The 19,426-nt window shown below is 46.5% G+C and overlaps 1 protein-coding gene across 1 annotated transcript in view; it reads left to right on the top strand.

Moving 5' to 3' along the window:
- Positions 1-5,542: 5,542 nt before the first annotated feature.
- Positions 5,543-19,426, top strand: part of LOC139261631 (uncharacterized) — a 37,938-nt gene continuing 24,054 nt past the window's right edge. The window contains exons 1-4 of the mRNA XM_070877076.1: positions 5,543-5,576; positions 16,154-16,298; positions 16,515-16,591; positions 16,685-16,852. Coding sequence (XP_070733177.1) covers positions 5,543-5,576; positions 16,154-16,298; positions 16,515-16,591; positions 16,685-16,852 — 424 coding nt within the window. The remainder of the gene's footprint in view (positions 5,577-16,153; positions 16,299-16,514; positions 16,592-16,684; positions 16,853-19,426) is intronic.

Raw genomic sequence — 19,426 nt, 5'->3', positions numbered from 1 at the left:
GGAGAGTATTCTATCACACTCCTGACTTGTGCCTTGTAGATGGTGGATAGGCTTTGGGGAGTCAGGAGGTGAGACACTCACCACAGAATACTCAGCCACTGACCCGCTCTTGTTACCACAGTATTTATGTGGCTGGTCCGGTTAAGTTTCTGGGCAATGGTGGACCCCAGGATGTTGATGGTGGGGGATTTGGTGATGGTAATGCTGTTGAATATCAAGGGGCGATGGTTAGACTCCCGCTTGTTGGAGATGATCATTGTCTGGTACTTGTGTGGGGCGAATGTTACTTTTCACTTATCAGCCTGAGCCTGAATGTCGTCCAGGTCTTGCTGCATGTGGCATGGACTGCTTCACTGACCGACTCTGCTCCTATTGTTTATATTCTTACTTACATTAAAGTCCCAATACACACACAGCCCATTCCCCAATACTGACCATAATATGCTCAGACGCTCTCCAGTCCCAATACACACACAGCCCATTCCCCAATACTGACCATAACATGCTGAGACCCTCCCCAGTCCCAATACACACCATTCCCCAATACTGACCATAACATGCTCAGACCCTCCCCAGTCCCAAGACACACCATTCCCCAATACTGACCATAACATGCTCAGACCCTCCCCAGTCCCAATACACACCATTCCCCAATACTGACCATAACATGCTCAGACCCTCCCCAGTCCCAATACACACCATTCCCCAATACTGAACATAACATGCTCAGACCCCTACACCCTTCATGCTGGGCAGCTGACGACCAGTTCTGTTACAGCAGCAAAGCCCAACTGGTTACCATGGGCCCAGAGAGATGTTCACTCATTTGTTTATTTCAGATCCTTTCATTAAAAATATTTAATTTGCATGGATTCTGCCATATTATAGATCATGAGTCAATGATAATGTGTCAGCCAATCAGCACTGCCATCAGTCACATGTACCTCTGGTGTTGAGGGTTTGGTTATATCAGCTGTCACTGAGCCTGACATCGCTCACAGCGGGCTGGACCTGGTACTGAGAAGGTTGCAGGTGATCAGAACTCTCTGCATCTCACACAGAGACACCGCCTTTGGAGACTCTGGTAAGCAGTCGGGTATGAATGGACTTTTACACCAGCTCAGGGGTTTGTCACTTGCTAAGTAGGGATTCAGGTTTGTGTACCTCTTGTCCTGTCCCGATACAGGGCTCATTAATGGAGGGGGTCCGCACATGGAGAATGGATCGAGAGACAAGGTATTAATGTTTATCAAGGACATGTAAGGAGGTGGAGCTCAGCTCTGTCTGTAGGGTCCCAGTGAGGGAGAGAGATAGAGCTCACCTCTGTCTGTAGGGTCCCAGTGAGGGAGAGAGGGAGAGCTCACCTCAGTCTGTAGGGCCCCAGTGAGGGAGAGAGATAGAGCTCACCTCTGTCAGTAGGGTCCCAGTGAGGGAGAGAGGGAGAGCTCCCGTTTGTCTGTCGGGTCCCAGTGAGGGAGAGAGATAGAGCTCACCTCTGTCTGTAGGGTCCCAGTGAGGGAGAGAGGGAGAGCTCCCCTTTGTCTGTCGGGTCCCAGTGAGGGAGAGAGATAGAGCTCACCTCTGTCTGTAGGGTCCCAGTGAGGGAGAGAGGGAGAGCTCACCTCTGTCTGTCAGGTCCCAGTGAGGGAGAGATAGAGCTCATCTCTGTCTGTCGGGTCCCAGTGAGGGAGAGAGATAGAGCTCACCTCTGTCTGTAGGGTCGCAGTGAGGGGCAGAGGGAGAGCTCCCCTTTGCACTGGGAGTGCCAGCCTGGATTTGTTTCTCGAGTCTCTGGAGTGGGACTTGATCCCACCACCTTCCGACTCAGAGGCAAGAGTGCTAGTCACTGAGCCATGGCGGGCAATGTATTCGGGCAGTTTGAGGGTTGTGGTGGGGCGGAATATGGAGTTTATATCGAAAGTCTGTCGGTGTCCCGGTGAGGGAGAGAGGTGGAGCTCACCTCTGTCTGTAGGGTCCCAGTGAGGGAGAGAGGGAGGGCTCACCTCTGTCTGTAGGGTCCCAGTGAGGGAGAGAGAGAGGGCTCACCTCTGTCTGTAGGGTCCCAGTGAGGGAGAGATAGAGCTCACCTCTGTCTGTAGGGTCCCAGTGAGGGAGAGATAGAGCTCACCTCTGTCTGTAGGGTCCCAGTGAGGGAGAGAGGGAGCTCACCTCTGTCTGTAGGGTCCCAGTGAGGGAGAGAGGGAGAGCTCACCTCAGTCTGTAGGGTCCCAGTGAGGGAGAGAGATAGAGCTCACCTCTGACTGTAGGGTCCCAGTGAGGGAGAGAGGGAGAGCTCACCTCAGTCTGTAGGGTCCCAGTGAGGGAGAGAGATAGAGCTCACCTCTGACTGTAGGGTCCCAGTGAGGGAGAGAGGGAGAGCTCACCTCTGTCTGTAGGGGTCCCAGTGAGGGAGAGAGGGAGGGCTCACCTCTGTCTGTAGGGTCCCAGTGAGGGAGAGAGAGAGGGCTCACCTCTGTCTGTAGGGTCCCAGTGAGGGAGAGAGGGAGAGCTCACCTCTGTCTGTAGGGTCCCAGTGAGGGAGAGAGGGAGAGCTCACCTCTGTCTGTAGGGTCCCAGTGAGGGAGAGAGAGAGGGCTCACCTCTGTCTGTAGGGTCCCAGTGAGGGAGAGATGGAGCTCACCTCTGTCTGTAGGGTCCCAGTGAGGGAGAGAGGGAGCTCACCTCTGTCTGTAGGGTCCCAGTGAGGGAGAGAGGGAGAGCTCACCTCAGTCTGTAGGGTCCCAGTGAGGGAGAGAGATAGAGCTCACCTCTGACTGTAGGGTCCCAGTGAGGGAGAGAGGGAGAGCTCACCTCTGTCTGTAGGGTCCCAGTGAGGGAGAGAGATAGAGCTCACCTCTGTCTGTAGAGTCCAGTGAGGGAGAGAGATAGAGCTCACCTCTGTCTGTAGGGTCCCAGTGAGGGAGAGAGATAGAGCTCACCTCTGTCTGTAGGGTCCCAGTGAGGGAGAGAGGGAGAGCTCACCTCTGTCTGTAGGGTCCCAGTGAGGGAGAGAGATAGAGCTCACCTCTGTCTGTAGGGTCCCAGTGAGGGAGAGAGGGAGAGCTCACCTCTGTCTGTAGGGTCCCAGTGAGGGAGAAAGGGAGAGCTCACCTCTGTCTGTAGGTGTCCCAGTGAGGGAGAGAGGGAGGGCTCACCTCTGTCTGTAGGGTCCCAGTGAGGGAGAGAGAGAGGGCTCACCTCTGTCTGTAGGGTCCCAGTGAGGGAGAGAGGGAGAGCTCACCTCTGTCTGTAGGGTCCCAGTGAGGGAGAGAGGAAGAGCTCACCTCTGTCTGTAGGGTCCCAGTGAGGGAGAGAGGGAGAGCTCACCTCTGTCTGTAGAGTCCAGTGAGGGAGAGAGATAGAGCTCACCTCTGACTGTAGGGTCCCAGTGAGGGAGAGAGGGAGAGCTCACCTCTGTCTGTAGGGGTCCCAGTGAGGGAGAGAGGGAGGGCTCACCTCTGTCTGTAGGGTCCCAGTGAGGGAGAGAGAGAGGGCTCACCTCTGTCTGTAGGGTCCCAGTGAGGGAGAGAGGGAGAGCTCACCTCTGTCTGTAGGGTCCCAGTGAGGGAGAGAGGGAGAGCTCACCTCTGTCTGTAGGGTCCCAGTGAGGGAGAGAGAGAGGGCTCACCTCTGTCTGTAGGGTCCCAGTGAGGGAGAGATGGAGCTCACCTCTGTCTGTAGGGTCCCAGTGAGGGAGAGAGGGAGCTCACCTCTGTCTGTAGGGTCCCAGTGAGGGAGAGAGGGAGAGCTCACCTCAGTCTGTAGGGTCCCAGTGAGGGAGAGAGATAGAGCTCACCTCTGACTGTAGGGTCCCAGTGAGGGAGAGAGGGAGAGCTCACCTCTGTCTGTAGGGTCCCAGTGAGGGAGAGAGATAGAGCTCACCTCTGTCTGTAGAGTCCAGTGAGGGAGAGAGATAGAGCTCACCTCTGTCTGTAGGGTCCCAGTGAGGGAGAGAGATAGAGCTCACCTCTGTCTGTAGGGTCCCAGTGAGGGAGAGAGGGAGAGCTCACCTCTGTCTGTAGGGGTCCCAGTGAGGGAGAGAGATAGAGCTCACCTCTGACTGTAGGGTCCCAGTGAGGGAGAGAGGGAGAGCTCACCTCTGTCTGTAGGGTCCCAGTGAGGGAGAGAGATAGAGCTCACCTCTGTCTGTAGAGTCCAGTGAGGGAGAGAGATAGAGCTCACCTCTGACTGTAGGGTCCCAGTGAGGGAGAGAGGGAGAGCTCACCTCTGTCTGTAGGGGTCCCAGTGAGGGAGAGAGGGAGGGCTCACCTCTGTCTGTAGGGTCCCAGTGAGGGAGAGAGAGAGGGCTCACCTCTGTCTGTAGGGTCCCAGTGAGAGAGAGAGGGAGAGCTCACCTCTGTCTGTAGGGTCCCAGTGAGGGAGAGAGGGAGAGCTCACCTCTGTCTGTAGGGTCCCAGTGAGGGAGAGAGAGAGGGCTCACCTCTGTCTGTAGGGTCCCAGTGAGAGAGAGATGGAGCTCACCTCTGTCTGTAGGGTCCCAGTGAGGGAGAGAGGGAGCTCACCTCTGTCTGTAGGGTCCCAGTGAGGGAGAGAGGGAGAGCTCACCTCAGTCTGTAGGGTCCCAGTGAGGGAGAGAGATAGAGCTCACCTCTGACTGTAGGGTCCCAGTGAGGGAGAGAGGGAGAGCTCACCTCTGTCTGTAGGGTCCCAGTGAGGGAGAGAGATAGAGCTCACCTCTCTCTGTAGAGTCCAGTGAGGGAGAGAGATAGAGCTCACCTCTGTCTGTAGGGTCCCAGTGAGGGAGAGAGATAGAGCTCACCTCTGTCTGTAGGGTCCCAGTGAGGGAGAGAGGGAGAGCTCACCTCTGTCTGTCGGGTCCCAGTGAGGGAGAGAGATAGAGCTCACCTCTGTCAGTAGGGTCCCAGTGAGGGAGAGAGGGAGAGCTCACCTCTGTCTGTAGGGTCCCAGTGAGGGAGAAAGGGAGAGCTCACCTCTGTCTGTAGGGTCCCAGTGAGGGAGAGAGATAGAGCTCACCTCTGTCTGTAGGGTCCGAGCTCACCTCTGTCTGTAGAGTCCCAGTGAGGGAGAGAGATAGAGCTCACCTCTGTCTGTAGGGTCCCAGTGAGGGAGAGAGATAGAGCTCACCTCTGTCTGTAGGGTCCCAGTAAGGGAGAGAGGGAGAGCTCACCTCTGTCTGTAGGGTCCCAGTGAGGGAGAGAGATAGAGCTCACCTCTGTCTGTAGGGTCCCAGTGAGGGAGAGAGGGAGAGCTCACCTCTGTCTGTAGGGTCCCAGTGAGGGAGAGAGATAGAGCTCACCTCAGTCTGTAGGGTCCGAGCTCACCTCTGTCTGTAGGGTCCGAGCTCACCTCTGTCTGTAGAGTCCCAGTGAGGGAGAGAGATAGAGCTCACCTCTGTCTGTAGGGTCCCAGTGAGGGAGTGAGGTGGAGCTCTGATTATAAATTGATATACTCACTGATTCCTGTCCAACTCCCTATTTAAAGTTCCCTCGGACCCCACTATCCCCTCAACTCTCTCCAATAATAATTCCCTGTGTTCACTTCCAGAATATCCCCCAGTACGATGAGGACTCTGTTGCTGATTCTGGGTTACCTGAGTAAGTCATTGTCATTATAAACAAACTGCACCGTGTTTATTTAATGTCTTTATGTAGAGAAACCTCCCAAGGCTCTTCTGGTTTGTGATTTCCATCAGGGCAGTTTTAGGGCTGTGGCAGGGATGGAAATCTGAGTTGGGAGATTCAAACATGGTCGCATTGAAATTCTTACATTCCTATTATTTATACTTTTAATTATTGATCAGATTTAAAACCTATGGATGTGTGATAGGTATTCCATCATTTCTGTGTGCAGTTTTGGTCTCCATATTACACAAAAAGGATGTAGAGGCACTGGAGCGGGTGCGATAAAGGATTGACAAGATGATACCAGAACTGCGATGTTATAACTCCCAGGAAAGACTGAACTGGTGGGGGCTCTTTTCTCTGGAAAGGAGAAGGCTGAAGGGGGGAACCTGATACAGGTCTTTAAAATGATGGCGATAAATGTATCGGAGATGTTTCCACTTATGGGCGAGACGAGATCTCGGGAGCCATCAATATAAGATCGTCACTAATAAATCCAGTGGGCTATTTGGGAAAACTTCTTTACCCAGAGAGTGGTGAGAATGTGGAGCTCGTCACCACACAGAGAGGCTGAGGCGAGAGGCAGAGATTATTCACGGCTGAGTTCGATGAGCACACAGAGGGAAAGGAATAGAAGGAGATGTTGATAGGGTTCGATGTAGATGGGTGGGAGGAGGCTCGTGGGGAACATAAACAGCGTTAGGACCAGTTCGGCAAAATGGCCTCTTTCTGTGCCGTACATACACAATATTACACATACTCTTAATTACTGAACAGATGTAAACATTCAGCATTTTAATATATCATTAATATTGCCATTACAGATTGATAGTATTTATTATGGATTTGTAATGGGCTTTAATATTTGCATTATTGATCTTATCTATTGGGGGAAAATTGCGGATGGAGGCTTCTCACGGGCGGACGCCTCCGACTGAAATTCTTTTTATGAAAATACCTGGTGGTCCCGGAGGAACATAGACTTGTGCTCAGTCCAGCGTACGGGAACATGCCTTTCAGGATCGTATGTGTATCCTGGGATCACGCGGGCCTGGACCACCAACCGCAATGTCGTATTCTCGTGCATAGTAATGGGAGCTCCGAGCTCAGTTACTGTCAGTGAGAATATCATAAAAATCAAATGAAACTCCGACATAAATAAAGAAAACACTTCATTTTTTAAGTTAATATAAATTGCATTAAATTAAATGTTTGAGAGAAAACTTTAGTTTTGTGAATTAAAAAAAATGTTTTAATAGTGTTCAAAATAAACTTCCCTTCATAGACAGGTTTTTAAATATAAAAATAAGAACAGAAGAAATAGGAGCAGGAGTAGGCCGTCTGGCTCCTCGAGTCTGCTCCGCCATTCAATAAGGTCATGGCTGATCTGATCTTGGCTTCCCTGCCTGCTCCCCGTAACCCTTGACTGCCTTATGCCCTTACAAGGAATGACATATATTATTTTCTCTGTCTTAAAACTCTTACGCTGGTAAAAGTAAGCTGTACGTCTGCTTTTACCAGGTGTAAGAGTTTGAAGGACATTCGCTGGGCAAGAGTTGGGCAAATAGCTCCCATCTCTGCTCCGCGGATGTCCTTCTCCCGGGGATGCGTTGCAAGCTGAGAACCAGCGTTGGCGAAGTCTCTTTGTGTGTGCACGTCGTACTCACCTGGAGAGGCCGCAATTTTCAGTTCATTATGTATTTATAATATATCTTTAATATTTGTAATATCGATTCATATTTATTATGTATTTGTAATATATCTAATTTTTGAATTATTGATTGATATTATTTATTATGCATTTGTGATAGATATTTAATAGCTGCATAATTGATTGTCAGACTGCTTGTCCGACATCCAGTACTGGATGAGCAGAAATTTTCTCCAATTATATATTGGGAAGACCGAAGCCATTGTCTTTAGCCCCGCCACAAACTGCGTTCCCTCGTCACTGACTCCACCTCTCTCCCTAACATCTGTCTGAGGCTGAACAACACAGTCCACAACCTTGGTGTTATTTTTGACCCTGAAATGAGCTTTTGACCACATATTCGCAGCGTAACTAAAACCCCCTATTTCCACCTTTGTAATATCGCCTGCCTCAGCTCATCTGCTGCTGAAACCCTCATCCAGGCCTTTGTTACATCTAGACCTGACTACTCCAAAGCACTCCTGGCTGTCCTCCCACATTCTACCCCACGTAAACTTGAGATCATCCAAAGCTCGGCTGCCCGAGTCCTAACTCGCACCAAGTCTCGTTCACCCATCACCCCCTGTGCTCGCTGACCTACATTGACTCCCAGTTAAGGAACGGCTCAATTTCAAAATTCTCATCCTTATTTTAAAATCCCTCCATGGCCCTCGCCCCTCCTGATCTCTGTAATCTCCTCCAGCCTCACAACACCCGAGATGTCTGCGCTCCCCTAATTCTGCCCTCTTGTGGATCCCTGATTATAATCGCTCCACCATTGGTGGCCTTGCCTTCAGTTGATGGGCCCCAACCTCTAAAATCCCCTCTCCGTCTCTGTGCCTCCCTCTCCTTCTTTAAAAAGCTCCTTAAAACCTACCTCTCTGACCAAGCTTTTGGTCATCTGGTTATTTGACTCGGTGTCAAATTGTTGTCTTATAACACACTTGTGAAGCATCTTGGGACATTTTACTCCATTAAAGGCGCTATATAAATACAAGTTGTTGTTGTTGATATTTATTATTCATTTGTAATAGATTTTTAATATTGGCATTACTGATTGATATTTATTATACATTTGTAAGAGACTTTAATACTTGCATTATTGTTCATATTATACAATATGCATTTTTAATATATCTTAAATATTTGTATTATTCATTTATATTATTTATTTATTATGTGATAGATATTTTACACTTGCATTGTTGATTTATATTAATGATTGTGCATTTGTAATAGTGATTAAGATTTGCATTACTGATTAATATTAATTATTATGCCTTTGAAACTCTTTAATTTTTGCATTTCAGATTGATACAATGTATTACGCATTTGATATATACCCTGTATCTTTATTGTGTTCATTACTAATTCATATTATGCATTTGTAATGATTCTTGAATATTTTCATTGTTGATTCATGTTATTTATAATGTATTTGTGATAGCTATTTCACATTTGCACCTGTGATTAATATTAATTATTATGCATTTGGTATAGTATTTAATATTTTTATTATGGATTTATATTCTTTATAATGTATTTGTGATAGCTATTTCACATTTGCATCTGTGATTGATATTATTTATTATGCATTTGTAATATATCTTTAATTTTTCCATTACTGATTGATATAACTTATTCCTTTGTAATAGATCTTGAATATTTGCATTATTGATTCATATTTATTATTATAAATTTGTGATAGATATTTCACATTTGTATCTTTGATTAATATTAATTATTATGCATTTGTCATATATATTTATTAGTTGCAATTCTGATTGATATTATTCATAAAACTGAAATATTGCATTGTTGATTCATAAATTACAAATGCATAATAAATTATATCATTAATTTTTGCATCACTGACTGATATAATGTATTATTCCTTTATAATAGATCCTCATTATTTGCATTATGGATTTATATTATTTATTATGAATTTGTAATGATTCTTGAATATTTTCATTATTGTTTCATATTATTTATAATGCATTTGTGATAGATGTTCCACATATGCATCTTTGATTAATATTAATTATTATGCATTTGTTATCATATTTAATGTTTGCATTGCTGATTTATTTTATTTATTATGCATTGTAATATATCATTAATATTTGCATTATCAATTCATATTATTTATTATGCATTGTAATAGAGCATAAGAACATAAGAAACAGGAGCAGGAGTTGGCCATTTGGCCCCTCGAGCCTCCTCCCCCATTCAGTAAGATCATGGCCGATCTGATCTTGGCCTCAGCTCCTCTTCCCTGCCCGCTCCCCATAAGTCTTGACTCCCTTATTATTGAAAAATCTGTCTATCTCCACCTTAAATATATTCAATGACCCAGCCTCCACAGCTCTCTGTGGCAGAGAATTCCACAGAAGAAATTCCTCCTCATTTCCGTCCTAAATGGGCGACCCTTTATTGTGAAACTATGCCCCCTAGTTCCAGATTCCCCCATGATTGATATATTTATTATGTATCTGTAATAGATATTTATATTTGATTATTGATTCATATTATTATGCATTTGTAATAGACATTTAATATTTAAATTATCGATTCATATAATTTATTATGCATTTGTGATGGATTTTTAACATTTACAATACTGATTTGTATTGTTTATTAGGTATTTGTGATCTCTGATCTTTATTTAGACAGAAACGGATATTTACTGTAAAAATTATCGTTATATTTACACAATTCTTTCTAATATTTAGCCAGATGTATTTGGTGTTTAAATGTAATACAGATACTTAAGTATTTGTACGTTTAAATTCTCATTTATATCCGTATGTTTGTTTATATTTCCCATTGTCATTAATTTGTCATCTTTACATTTAGTTCTTAAATTTATCTTAAACATTTGATTTAAATTCACGAGCTGGGGCCCAGCAGCAGAATTGTGTCCAATTCTGGGCAGCAGACTTTAGGAAGCAGGTGAAGGCTTTGGAGAGGGTGCAGAAGAGATTTACTAGAATGGGTACAGAGATGTGGGATTGCCGTTACGTTGATAGACTGGAGAAAGTGGGGTAGTTCTTCTCAGAGTAGAGAAAGCGAAGAGGATATTTGAGAGAGGTGCTTACAATCATGAAGGATTCAGATAGAAGGATTTAAACATTCACTCCCTCCACCACCGACGCACCGTGGCTGCAGTGTGTATTATTTATACGATGCACTGAAGCAACTCACCAAGGCTTCTTCGGCAGCACCTCCCAAACCCACAACCTCTACCACCTAGAAGGATAAGGGCAGCAGGTGCATGGGAACACCATCACCTCCAAGTTCCCCTCCCTGTCACACACCATCCTGACTTGGAAATATATCGCCGTTCCTTCATCGTCGCTGGGTCAAAATCCTGGAACTCCCTCCCTAACAGCACTGTGGGAGCACCTTCACCACACGGACTGCAGCAGTTCAGGAAGGCGGCTCACCACCACCTTCTCAAGGGGCAATTAGGGATGGGCAATAAATGCTGGCCTGGGCAGTGACGCCCAGATCCCAGGAACGAATAAAAGAAAAGTTGGAATACACTGCCCAATAGGATGGTGGAAACAGATTCACTAGTAACCTTCAAATGGCAATTGGATGAATAATGGAAGGAAAAAAAACTGCAGTGATGTGGGGAAAGAACAGGGGATCGGGACTAACTGGATTTCTGTTTAAAAGAGCAAGCACAGACTCGATGGGCCGAATGGTCTCCTGTGCTGTACTATTCTATGATTCTGTGATATTCATATGCTCAGCAATTCTATCAGAATATTTATCAGGCAATTTGTATAATATATTGTGAAAATACTTTTGATAATCAGCCTCCAATTGATTAATATATTCAGTATTAATATATACATGATTGACATATATATAAAATTATCTAGTTTTATCAATGAAGAACCAGGAACAGCAAATTAATACTAATCTAATTTCACCCCAGGACTGAGACACTGACCATCCAGTGTCCCACCATCTACACTCAATGTTCACCCAGGGACTGAGATACCCCATGGTATCTCCCACTGACCATCGAGTGCCCCCACCATCTACACTGTGTTCACCTGGGGACTGAGATACATAAGAACATAAGAACATAAGAATTAGGAACAGGAGTAGGCCATCTAGCCCCTCGAGCCTGCTCCGCCATTCAAAAAGATCATGGCTGAACTGACCGTGGACTCAGCTCCACTTACCCGCCCGCTCCCCATAACCCTTAATTCCTTTATTGGTTAAAAATCTATCTTTCTGTGACTTGAATACATTCAATGAGCCAGCCTCAACTGCTTCCTTGGGCAGAGAATTCCACAGATTCACAACCCTCAGGGAGAAGAAATTCCTTCTCAACTCGGTTTTAAATTGGCTCCCCCGTATTTTGAGGCTGTGCCCCCTAGTTCTAGTCTCCCCGACCAGTGGAAACAACCTCTCTGTCTCTATCTTGTCTATCCCTTTCATTATTTTAAATGTTTCGACAAGATCACCCCTCATCCTTCTGAACTCCAACGAGTAAAGACCCAGTCTACTCAATCTATCATCATAAGGTAACCCCCTCATCTCCGGAATCAGCCTAGTGAATCGTCTCTGTACCCCCTCCAAAGCCAGTACATCCTTCCTTAAGTAAGGTGACCAAAACTGCACGCAGTACTCCAGGTGTGGCCTCACCAATACCCTATACAGTTGCAGCAGGACCTCCCTGCTTTTGTACTCCATCCCTCTCGCAATGAAGGCCAACATTCCATTCGCCTTCCTGATTACCTGCTTCACCTGCAAACTAACTTTTTGGGATTCACGAGAGGTGGGCACCGGAGGGACTGGAGTGCATCATCACGCCCGGCAACCAAATTTTAATTTGATTTTATGTTTTTAAGTTAATTTGTTTTAATTGCCGGTGCTTTTAGTGTCCCCCCTCCCCTTTTATAGGGGGCACTTGGAAAAAATTCAATTCTGTGCCCAAAAAAACCCCCCAAAAAATAAAAAAAAGGGCCTTGTAAATGGTTGGTGTTTTCCCCCAGATCGGGGGGGCGCGGTTTAATGTTTTTTGTTTACTCCCAAAAAGAGTTTCATGCACAAGGACTCCCAGGTCCCTCTGCACCGCAGCATGTTGTAATTTCTCCCCATTCAAATAATATTCCCTTTTACTGTTTTTTTTTCCCAAGGTGGATAAATTCACATTTTCCGACATTCTATTCCATCTGCCAAACCTTAGCCCATTCGCTTAACCTATTTAAATCTCTTTGCAGCCTCTCTGTGTCCTCTACACTACCCGCTTTCCCACAACTCTTTGTGTTATATGAAAATTTTGTTGCACTACACTCTGTCCCCTCTTCCAGGTCATCTATGCATATTGTATACAGTTGTGGTCCCAGCACCGATCCCTGTGGCACACCACTAACCACCGATTTCCAACCCGAAAGGGAGCCATTTATCCCGACTCTCTGCTTTCTGTTCGCCAGCCAATTCTCGATCCATGCTAATACATTTCCTCTGACTCCACGTACCTTTATCTTCTGCAGTAACCTTTTGTGTGGCACCTTATCGAATGCCTTTTGGAAATCTAAATACACCACATCCATCGGTACACCTCTATCCACCATGCTCGTTATATCCTCAAAGAATTCCAGTAAATTAGTTAAACACGATTTCCCCTTCATGAATCCATGTTGCGTTTGCTTGATTGCACTATTCCTATCTAGATGTCCCGCTATTTCTTCCTTAATGATAGCTTCAAGCATTTTCCCCACTACAGATGTTAAACTAACCGGCCTATAGTTACCTGCCTTTTGTCTGCCCCCTTTTTTAAACAGAGGCGTTATATTAGCTGCTTTCCATTCCGCTGGTACCTCCCCAGAGTCCAGAGATTTTGGTCGATTATAACGAATACATCTGCTATAACTTCCACCATCTCTTTTAATACCCTGGGATGCATTTCATCAGGACCAGGGGACTTGTCTACCTTGAGTCCCATTGGCCTGTCCAGCACTACCTCCCTAGTGATAGTGATTGTCTCAAGGTCCTCCCTTCCCACATTCCCGTGACCAGCAATTTTTGGCATGGTTTTTGTGTCTTCCACTGTGAAGACCGAAGCAAAATAGTTGTTTCAGGTCTCAGCCATTTCCACATTTCCCATTATTAAATCCCCCTTCTCATCTTCTAAGGGACCAACATTTACTTTAGTCACTCTCTTCCGCTTTATATATCGGTAAAAGCTTTTACTATCTGTTTTTATGTTTTGCGCAAGTTTACTTTCGTAATCTATCTTTCCTTTCTTTATTGCTTTCTTAGTCATTCTTTGCTGTCGTTTAAAATTTTCCCAATCTGCTCGTTTCCCACTAACCTTGGCCACCTTATATGAATTGGTTTTTAATTTGATACTCTCCTTTATTTCCTTGGTTATCCACAGCTGGTTATCCCTTCTCTTACCGCCCTTCTTTTTCACTGGAATATATTTTTGTTGAGCCCTATGAAAGAGCTCCTTAAAGTCCTCCACTGTTCCTCAATTGTGCCACCGTTTAGTCTATGTTCCCAGTCTACTTTAACTAACTCTGCCCTCATCCCACTGTAGTCCCCTTTGTTTAAGCATAGTATGCTCGTTTGAGACACTACTTCCTCACCCTCAATCTGTATTACAAATTCAACCATACTGTGATCACTCATTCCGAGAGGATCTTTTACTAGGGGATCATTTATTATTCCCGTCTCATTACACAGGACCAGATCTAAGATAGCTTGCTCCCTTGTAGGTTCTGTAACATACTGTTCTAAGAAACAATCCCGTATGCATTCTATGAATTCCTCCTCCAGGCTACCCCGTGCGATTTGACTTGACCAATCGATATGTAGGTTAAAATCCCCCATGTTTACTGCCGTTCCTTTTTCACATGCCTCTATTATTCCCTTGATTATTGTCCGCCCCACCGTGAAGTTATTATTTGGGGGCCTATAAACTATGCTCACCAGTGACTTTTTCCCCTTACTATCTCTAATCTCCACCCACAATGATTCAACATTTTGTTCATTGGAGCCAATATCATCTCTCACAACTGCTCTGATATCATCCTTTATTAACAGAGCTACCCCACCTCCTTTCCCTTCTTGTCTATCCTTCCGAATTGTCAGATACCCGTGTATGTTTAATTCCCAGTCTTGGCCACCCTGCAACCACATTTCTGTAATGGCCACCAAATCATACCCATTTGTAATGATTTGTGCCGTCAACTCATTTACTTTATTTCGAATGCTGCGTGCGTTTAGGTAAAGTGTTTTAATCCTAGTTTTTAAACCATGATTTTTAGTTTTGACCCCTCCTGCAGCCCTATATATTCATACATATTGTCCCTTCTTATCACCTTGTGGTTTACACTTACCCCAGTGCTAGTCTGCTCTGTTGCCTCCTGCCTTTTGCATTCTTTCTTGGGGTCCTGTTCATCTGAGCTCTCACCCACTCTAACTAGCTCAGAATACTCCTTGCATTGAGGCACCGAGCTTTCAGGCTTGCCTTTTTATTACACTTTGACCCTTTACAATTTTGCTGTACATTGGCTCTTTTTGTTTTTTGCCTTGGGTTTCTCTGCCCTCCACTTTTACTCATCTCCTTTCTGTCTTTTGCTTCTGTCTCCATTTTGTTTCCCTCTGTCTCCCTGCATTGGTTCCCATCCCCCTGCCATATTAGTTTAACTCCTTCCCAACAGCACTAGCAAACACTCCCCCTGGGACATTGGTTCCGGTCCTGCCCAGGTGCAGACCATCCGGTTTATACTTGTCCCACCTCCCGCAGAACCGGTTCCAATGCCCCAGGAATTTGAATCCCTCGCTGCTGCACCACTGCTCAAGCCACGTATTCATCTGCGCTATTCTGCGATTCCTACTCTGACTAGCACGTGGCACTGGTAGCAATCCCGAGATTACTACTTTTGAGGTCCTACTTTTTAATTTAGCTCCTAGCTCCTTAAATTTGTCTCGTAGGATCTCATCCCTTTTTTTACCTATGTCGTTAGTACCAATGTGCACCATGACAACTGGCTGTTCACCCTCCCTTTTCAGAATGTCCTGCACCCACTGCAAAATATCCTTGACTCTTGCACCAGGGAGGCAACATACCATCCTAGAGTCTCGGTTGCGGCCGCAGAAACGCCTATCTATTCCCCTTACAATTGAATCCCCTATCACTAGCGCTCTCCCACTCTTTTTCCTGCCGTCCTGTGCAACAGAGCCAGCCACGGTGCCATGAACTTGGCTGCTGCTGCCCTCCCCTGATGAGTCATCCCCCTCAACAGTACTCAAAGCAGTGTATCTGTTTTGCAGGGGGATGACCGCAGGGGACCCCTGCACTGCCTTCCTTGCACTGCTCTTCCTGCTGGTCTTCCATTCCCTAGCTGGCTGTGGACCCTTCACCTGCGGTAAGACCAACTCGCTACCCCATGGTATCTCCCACTGACCATCCAGTGTCCCCACCATCTACACTCAGTGTTCACCCAGGGACTGAGAAACCCCATTGTATCTCTCACTGACCATCGAGTGTCTTCACCCTCTACACTCAGTGTTCACCCAGGGGACTGAGATACCCCATGGTATCTCCCACTGACATCCAGTGTCCCCACCCTCTACACTCAGTGTTCACCCAGGGACTGAGATACCCCATGAGATCTGTCTGTGAGCAGTGAGTTGGAGGGGAGGCTGAGCTGGGAGACAGATGGAAACCTGATTTAGAGAAGGAGAAAAGGATCCAGCTTTCATTTGGGGGTTTTGTACCAGGGCGGAGAGTGAGACTGATGTTATTGGTGCTTCGGGGGGTACAAGTCGCTGTGTAACATTAACTGTGCTCTATATTAACATTAAACATCTTTCTGTCACTCAGTCGCAGACTCCGCACTCACTGACCCGTGTGAAAATCACACAGTCCTGGACCAGCCCTGGAGGAGCACGGATTGTGGTGGGACTGAGTGCATCGGAAACTATCGGTGTGATCAGGATCTTGTCCAAGGATGGTACAGATTTAAAAGGTAACGTGAGGGGAAATGGCAGATAAACTAGTCAATAAACCAGGAGTAAATGTCGAACTGAGAGCGAAGTGTGAGATTAGGAAGCGGTTGTGTAGAGAGAGCGGGATTATCAGTCAGAGCAATGGGGCAGGGAGTGGATACAGGGAAAGGGGAACAGCTTCTATCAGTTGATCGTTGCCACCAGTTCAGGGGCTGACTGTGTGATTGTTGTTTCAGTTCTGGCGGAAAGAAGATTCCGGAGACTGTGGTCCCAGAATATCACTGCTCCACACTTGGCTCAGGCTGGTTAAACGGTACTTTCAGACTTTATAATCTCAGATTTACATTCACTCTCCAGCACTGTTCACCTTGGTTACATTCTGCAATATTTATAATCCTCATTTCAGGAACTCATCCCACCGTGGGCCAGGGAGAAGTGACAAGGACAGTTTGTTTTAGCTGGGATGGAGATAACTGCTACCTGACCCGGGAGATAAAGATCAAAAACTGCACCAGTTACTCCGTTTACCAGTTGAAGCCGACAAACCCCACCGGTTGCGATGTTTATTGCACAGGTACATTGCGCATTGTGAATGACCCAGAAGGGTGACTCTGGGATGTCCCGTGTCACCCACCCACAACAATAAGAAAGTTACACGGGGCGGGCCCCTCCTGTTGTAAGGGACACAACGGGTAAAGGACCTGAAACACAAAGTGGTCTTTTCACCAAAGCTCCAGGGAGCTGAATCAGACGCTGTTCTCTGTGTGTGTCGGACACTCTGTTCCCTGCGGGACCCACTGATGGCGATAGACCCCCAGTGTAGCACTGGGTACCCCATCCTCCCTCTCCAGGGTTTACAGGTCACGGGGAGTGGGATTGGGATATTCGGGGTTATAGAAAGACTGGTGTCTGGTATTCGGGCTCCAGTTGTAATGGTTGGAGTTTTCCGTTTGGAGTCTTATTGTCCTTTTAGGGATACCGTACTTGCCAGGATGATTTCCCACCACTGGAGTGGCATTTTCCCATTGGACAGAGAAAGTGAAAGAGTGTAAACAGCATTGAGTTTAGCTCAGACTGTCTAACTTAGTGATTAGAAACAAATCTTCTGTTATAGAAAACCTTCCCAGATGTACAGTTATGTAAGTAACTTCTCCTCATCCAAATTTTCTGGAATTGTTGTATTTATAATGTGATGTACAGTCAGAGATAAGAACATAAGGAATAGGAGCAGGAGTACGCCATTTGACCCTTCGAACCTGCTCTGCCATTTAATATGATCATGGCTGATCCGATCATGAACTCAGGTCTATTTCCCCACCCACTCCCCATAACCCCTTATCCCCTTATCGGTTAAGAAACTGTCGATCTCTGTCTTAAATTTATTCAACGACACAGCTTCCACAGCTCTCTGAAGCAGCGGATTCCACAGATTTACAACTCATCTCAGTTTTAAATGGGCGGCCCCATATTCTAAGATTATACCCCCTAGTTCTAGTCTCCCCTATCAGTAGAAACATTGGGCTCAAAATTGGCCCACCCCTTTTTTTGACGCATTCACCGGAGATGTGCCGTTTTTCTACGTTGAAACATGCTCCGACAAAATTGCTCCCCACTTTGGCCGCTGTCTGGCCTCTCCAGGGTCTTCGCGCAGCTTGGCCAGTTGAGTCAGGGGCGAAGCCAGCGTCCCGCGCTGAAAACACTGTCTGCATATGCACAGTGGATCCTCGCCCCCAGCATCTCAGTGTGTTGCTGCAATGTGGGACCCGATCATCATCATCATACCGACTGCTGGAATAGAAACATAGAAACATAGAAAATAGGTGCAGGAGCAGGCCATTCAGCCCTTCTAGCCTGCACCGCCATTCAATGAGTTCATGGCTGAACATGAAACTTCAGTACCCCCTTCCTGCTTTCTCGCCATAACCCTTGATCCCCCGAGTAGTAAGGACTTCATCTAACTCCCTTTTGAATATATTTAGTGAATTGGCCTCAACTACTTTCTGTGGTAGAGAATTCCACAGGTTCACCACTCTCTGGGTGAAGAAGTTTCTCCTCATCTCGGTCCTAAATGGCTTACCCCTTATCCTCAGACTGTGACCCCTGGTTCTGGACTTCCCCAACATTGGGAACATTCTTTCTGCATCTAACCTGTCTAAACCCGTCAGAATTTTAAACGTTTCTATGAGGTCCCCTCTCATTCTTCTGAACTCCAGTGAATACAAGCCCAGTTGATCCAATCTTTCTTGATAGGTCAGTCCCGCCATCCCGGGAATCAGTCTGGTGAACCTTCGCTGCACTCCCTCAATAGCAAGAATGTCCTTCCTCAAGTTAGGAGACCAAAACTGTACACAATACTCCAGGTGTGGCCTCACCAAGGCCCTGTACAACTGTAGCAACACCTCCCTGCCCCTGTATTCAAATCCCCTCGCTATGAAGGCCAACATGCCATTTGCTTTCTTAACCGCCTGCTGTACCTGCATGCCAACCTTCAATGACTGATGTACCATGACACCCAGGTCTCGTTGCACCTTCCCTTTTCCTAATCTGTCACCATTCAGATAATAGTCTGTCTCTCTGTTTTTACCACCAAAGTGGATAACCTCACATTTATCCACATTATACTTCATCTGCCATGCATTTGCCCACTCACCTAACCTATCCAAGTCACTCTGCAGCCTAATAGCATCCTCCTCGCAGCTCACACTGCCAGCCTCTCAGTGTGTTGCTGCAGTGTGGGACCTGATCATCATCATCATCATACCGACTGCTGGAATCCCCAGCCTCTCAGTGTGTTGCTGCAGTGTGAGACCTGATCATCATCATCATCATACCGACTGCTGGAATCCCCAGCCTCTCAGTGTGTTGCTGCAGTGTGGGACCTGATCATCATCATCATCATACCGACTGCTGGAATCCCCAGCCTCTCAGTGTGTTGCTGCAGTGTGGGACCTGATCATCATCATCATCATACCGACTGCTGGAATCCCCAGCCTCTCAGTGTGTTGCTGCAGTGTGGGACCTGATCATCATCATCATACCGACTGCTGGAATCCCCAGCCTCTCAGTGTGTTGCTGCAGTGTGCGACCTGATCATCATCATCATACTGACTGCTGGAATCCCCAGCCTCTCAGTGTGTTGCTGCAGTGT

Source organism: Pristiophorus japonicus, chromosome 1 (genome assembly GCF_044704955.1).
Source record: "Pristiophorus japonicus isolate sPriJap1 chromosome 1, sPriJap1.hap1, whole genome shotgun sequence".
In the NCBI taxonomy this organism is placed as follows: Eukaryota; Metazoa; Chordata; class Chondrichthyes; family Pristiophoridae; genus Pristiophorus; species Pristiophorus japonicus.
The sequence above is the reverse complement of the archived record's forward strand: the minus strand, read 5'-3'. Positions and strand labels throughout refer to the sequence as shown.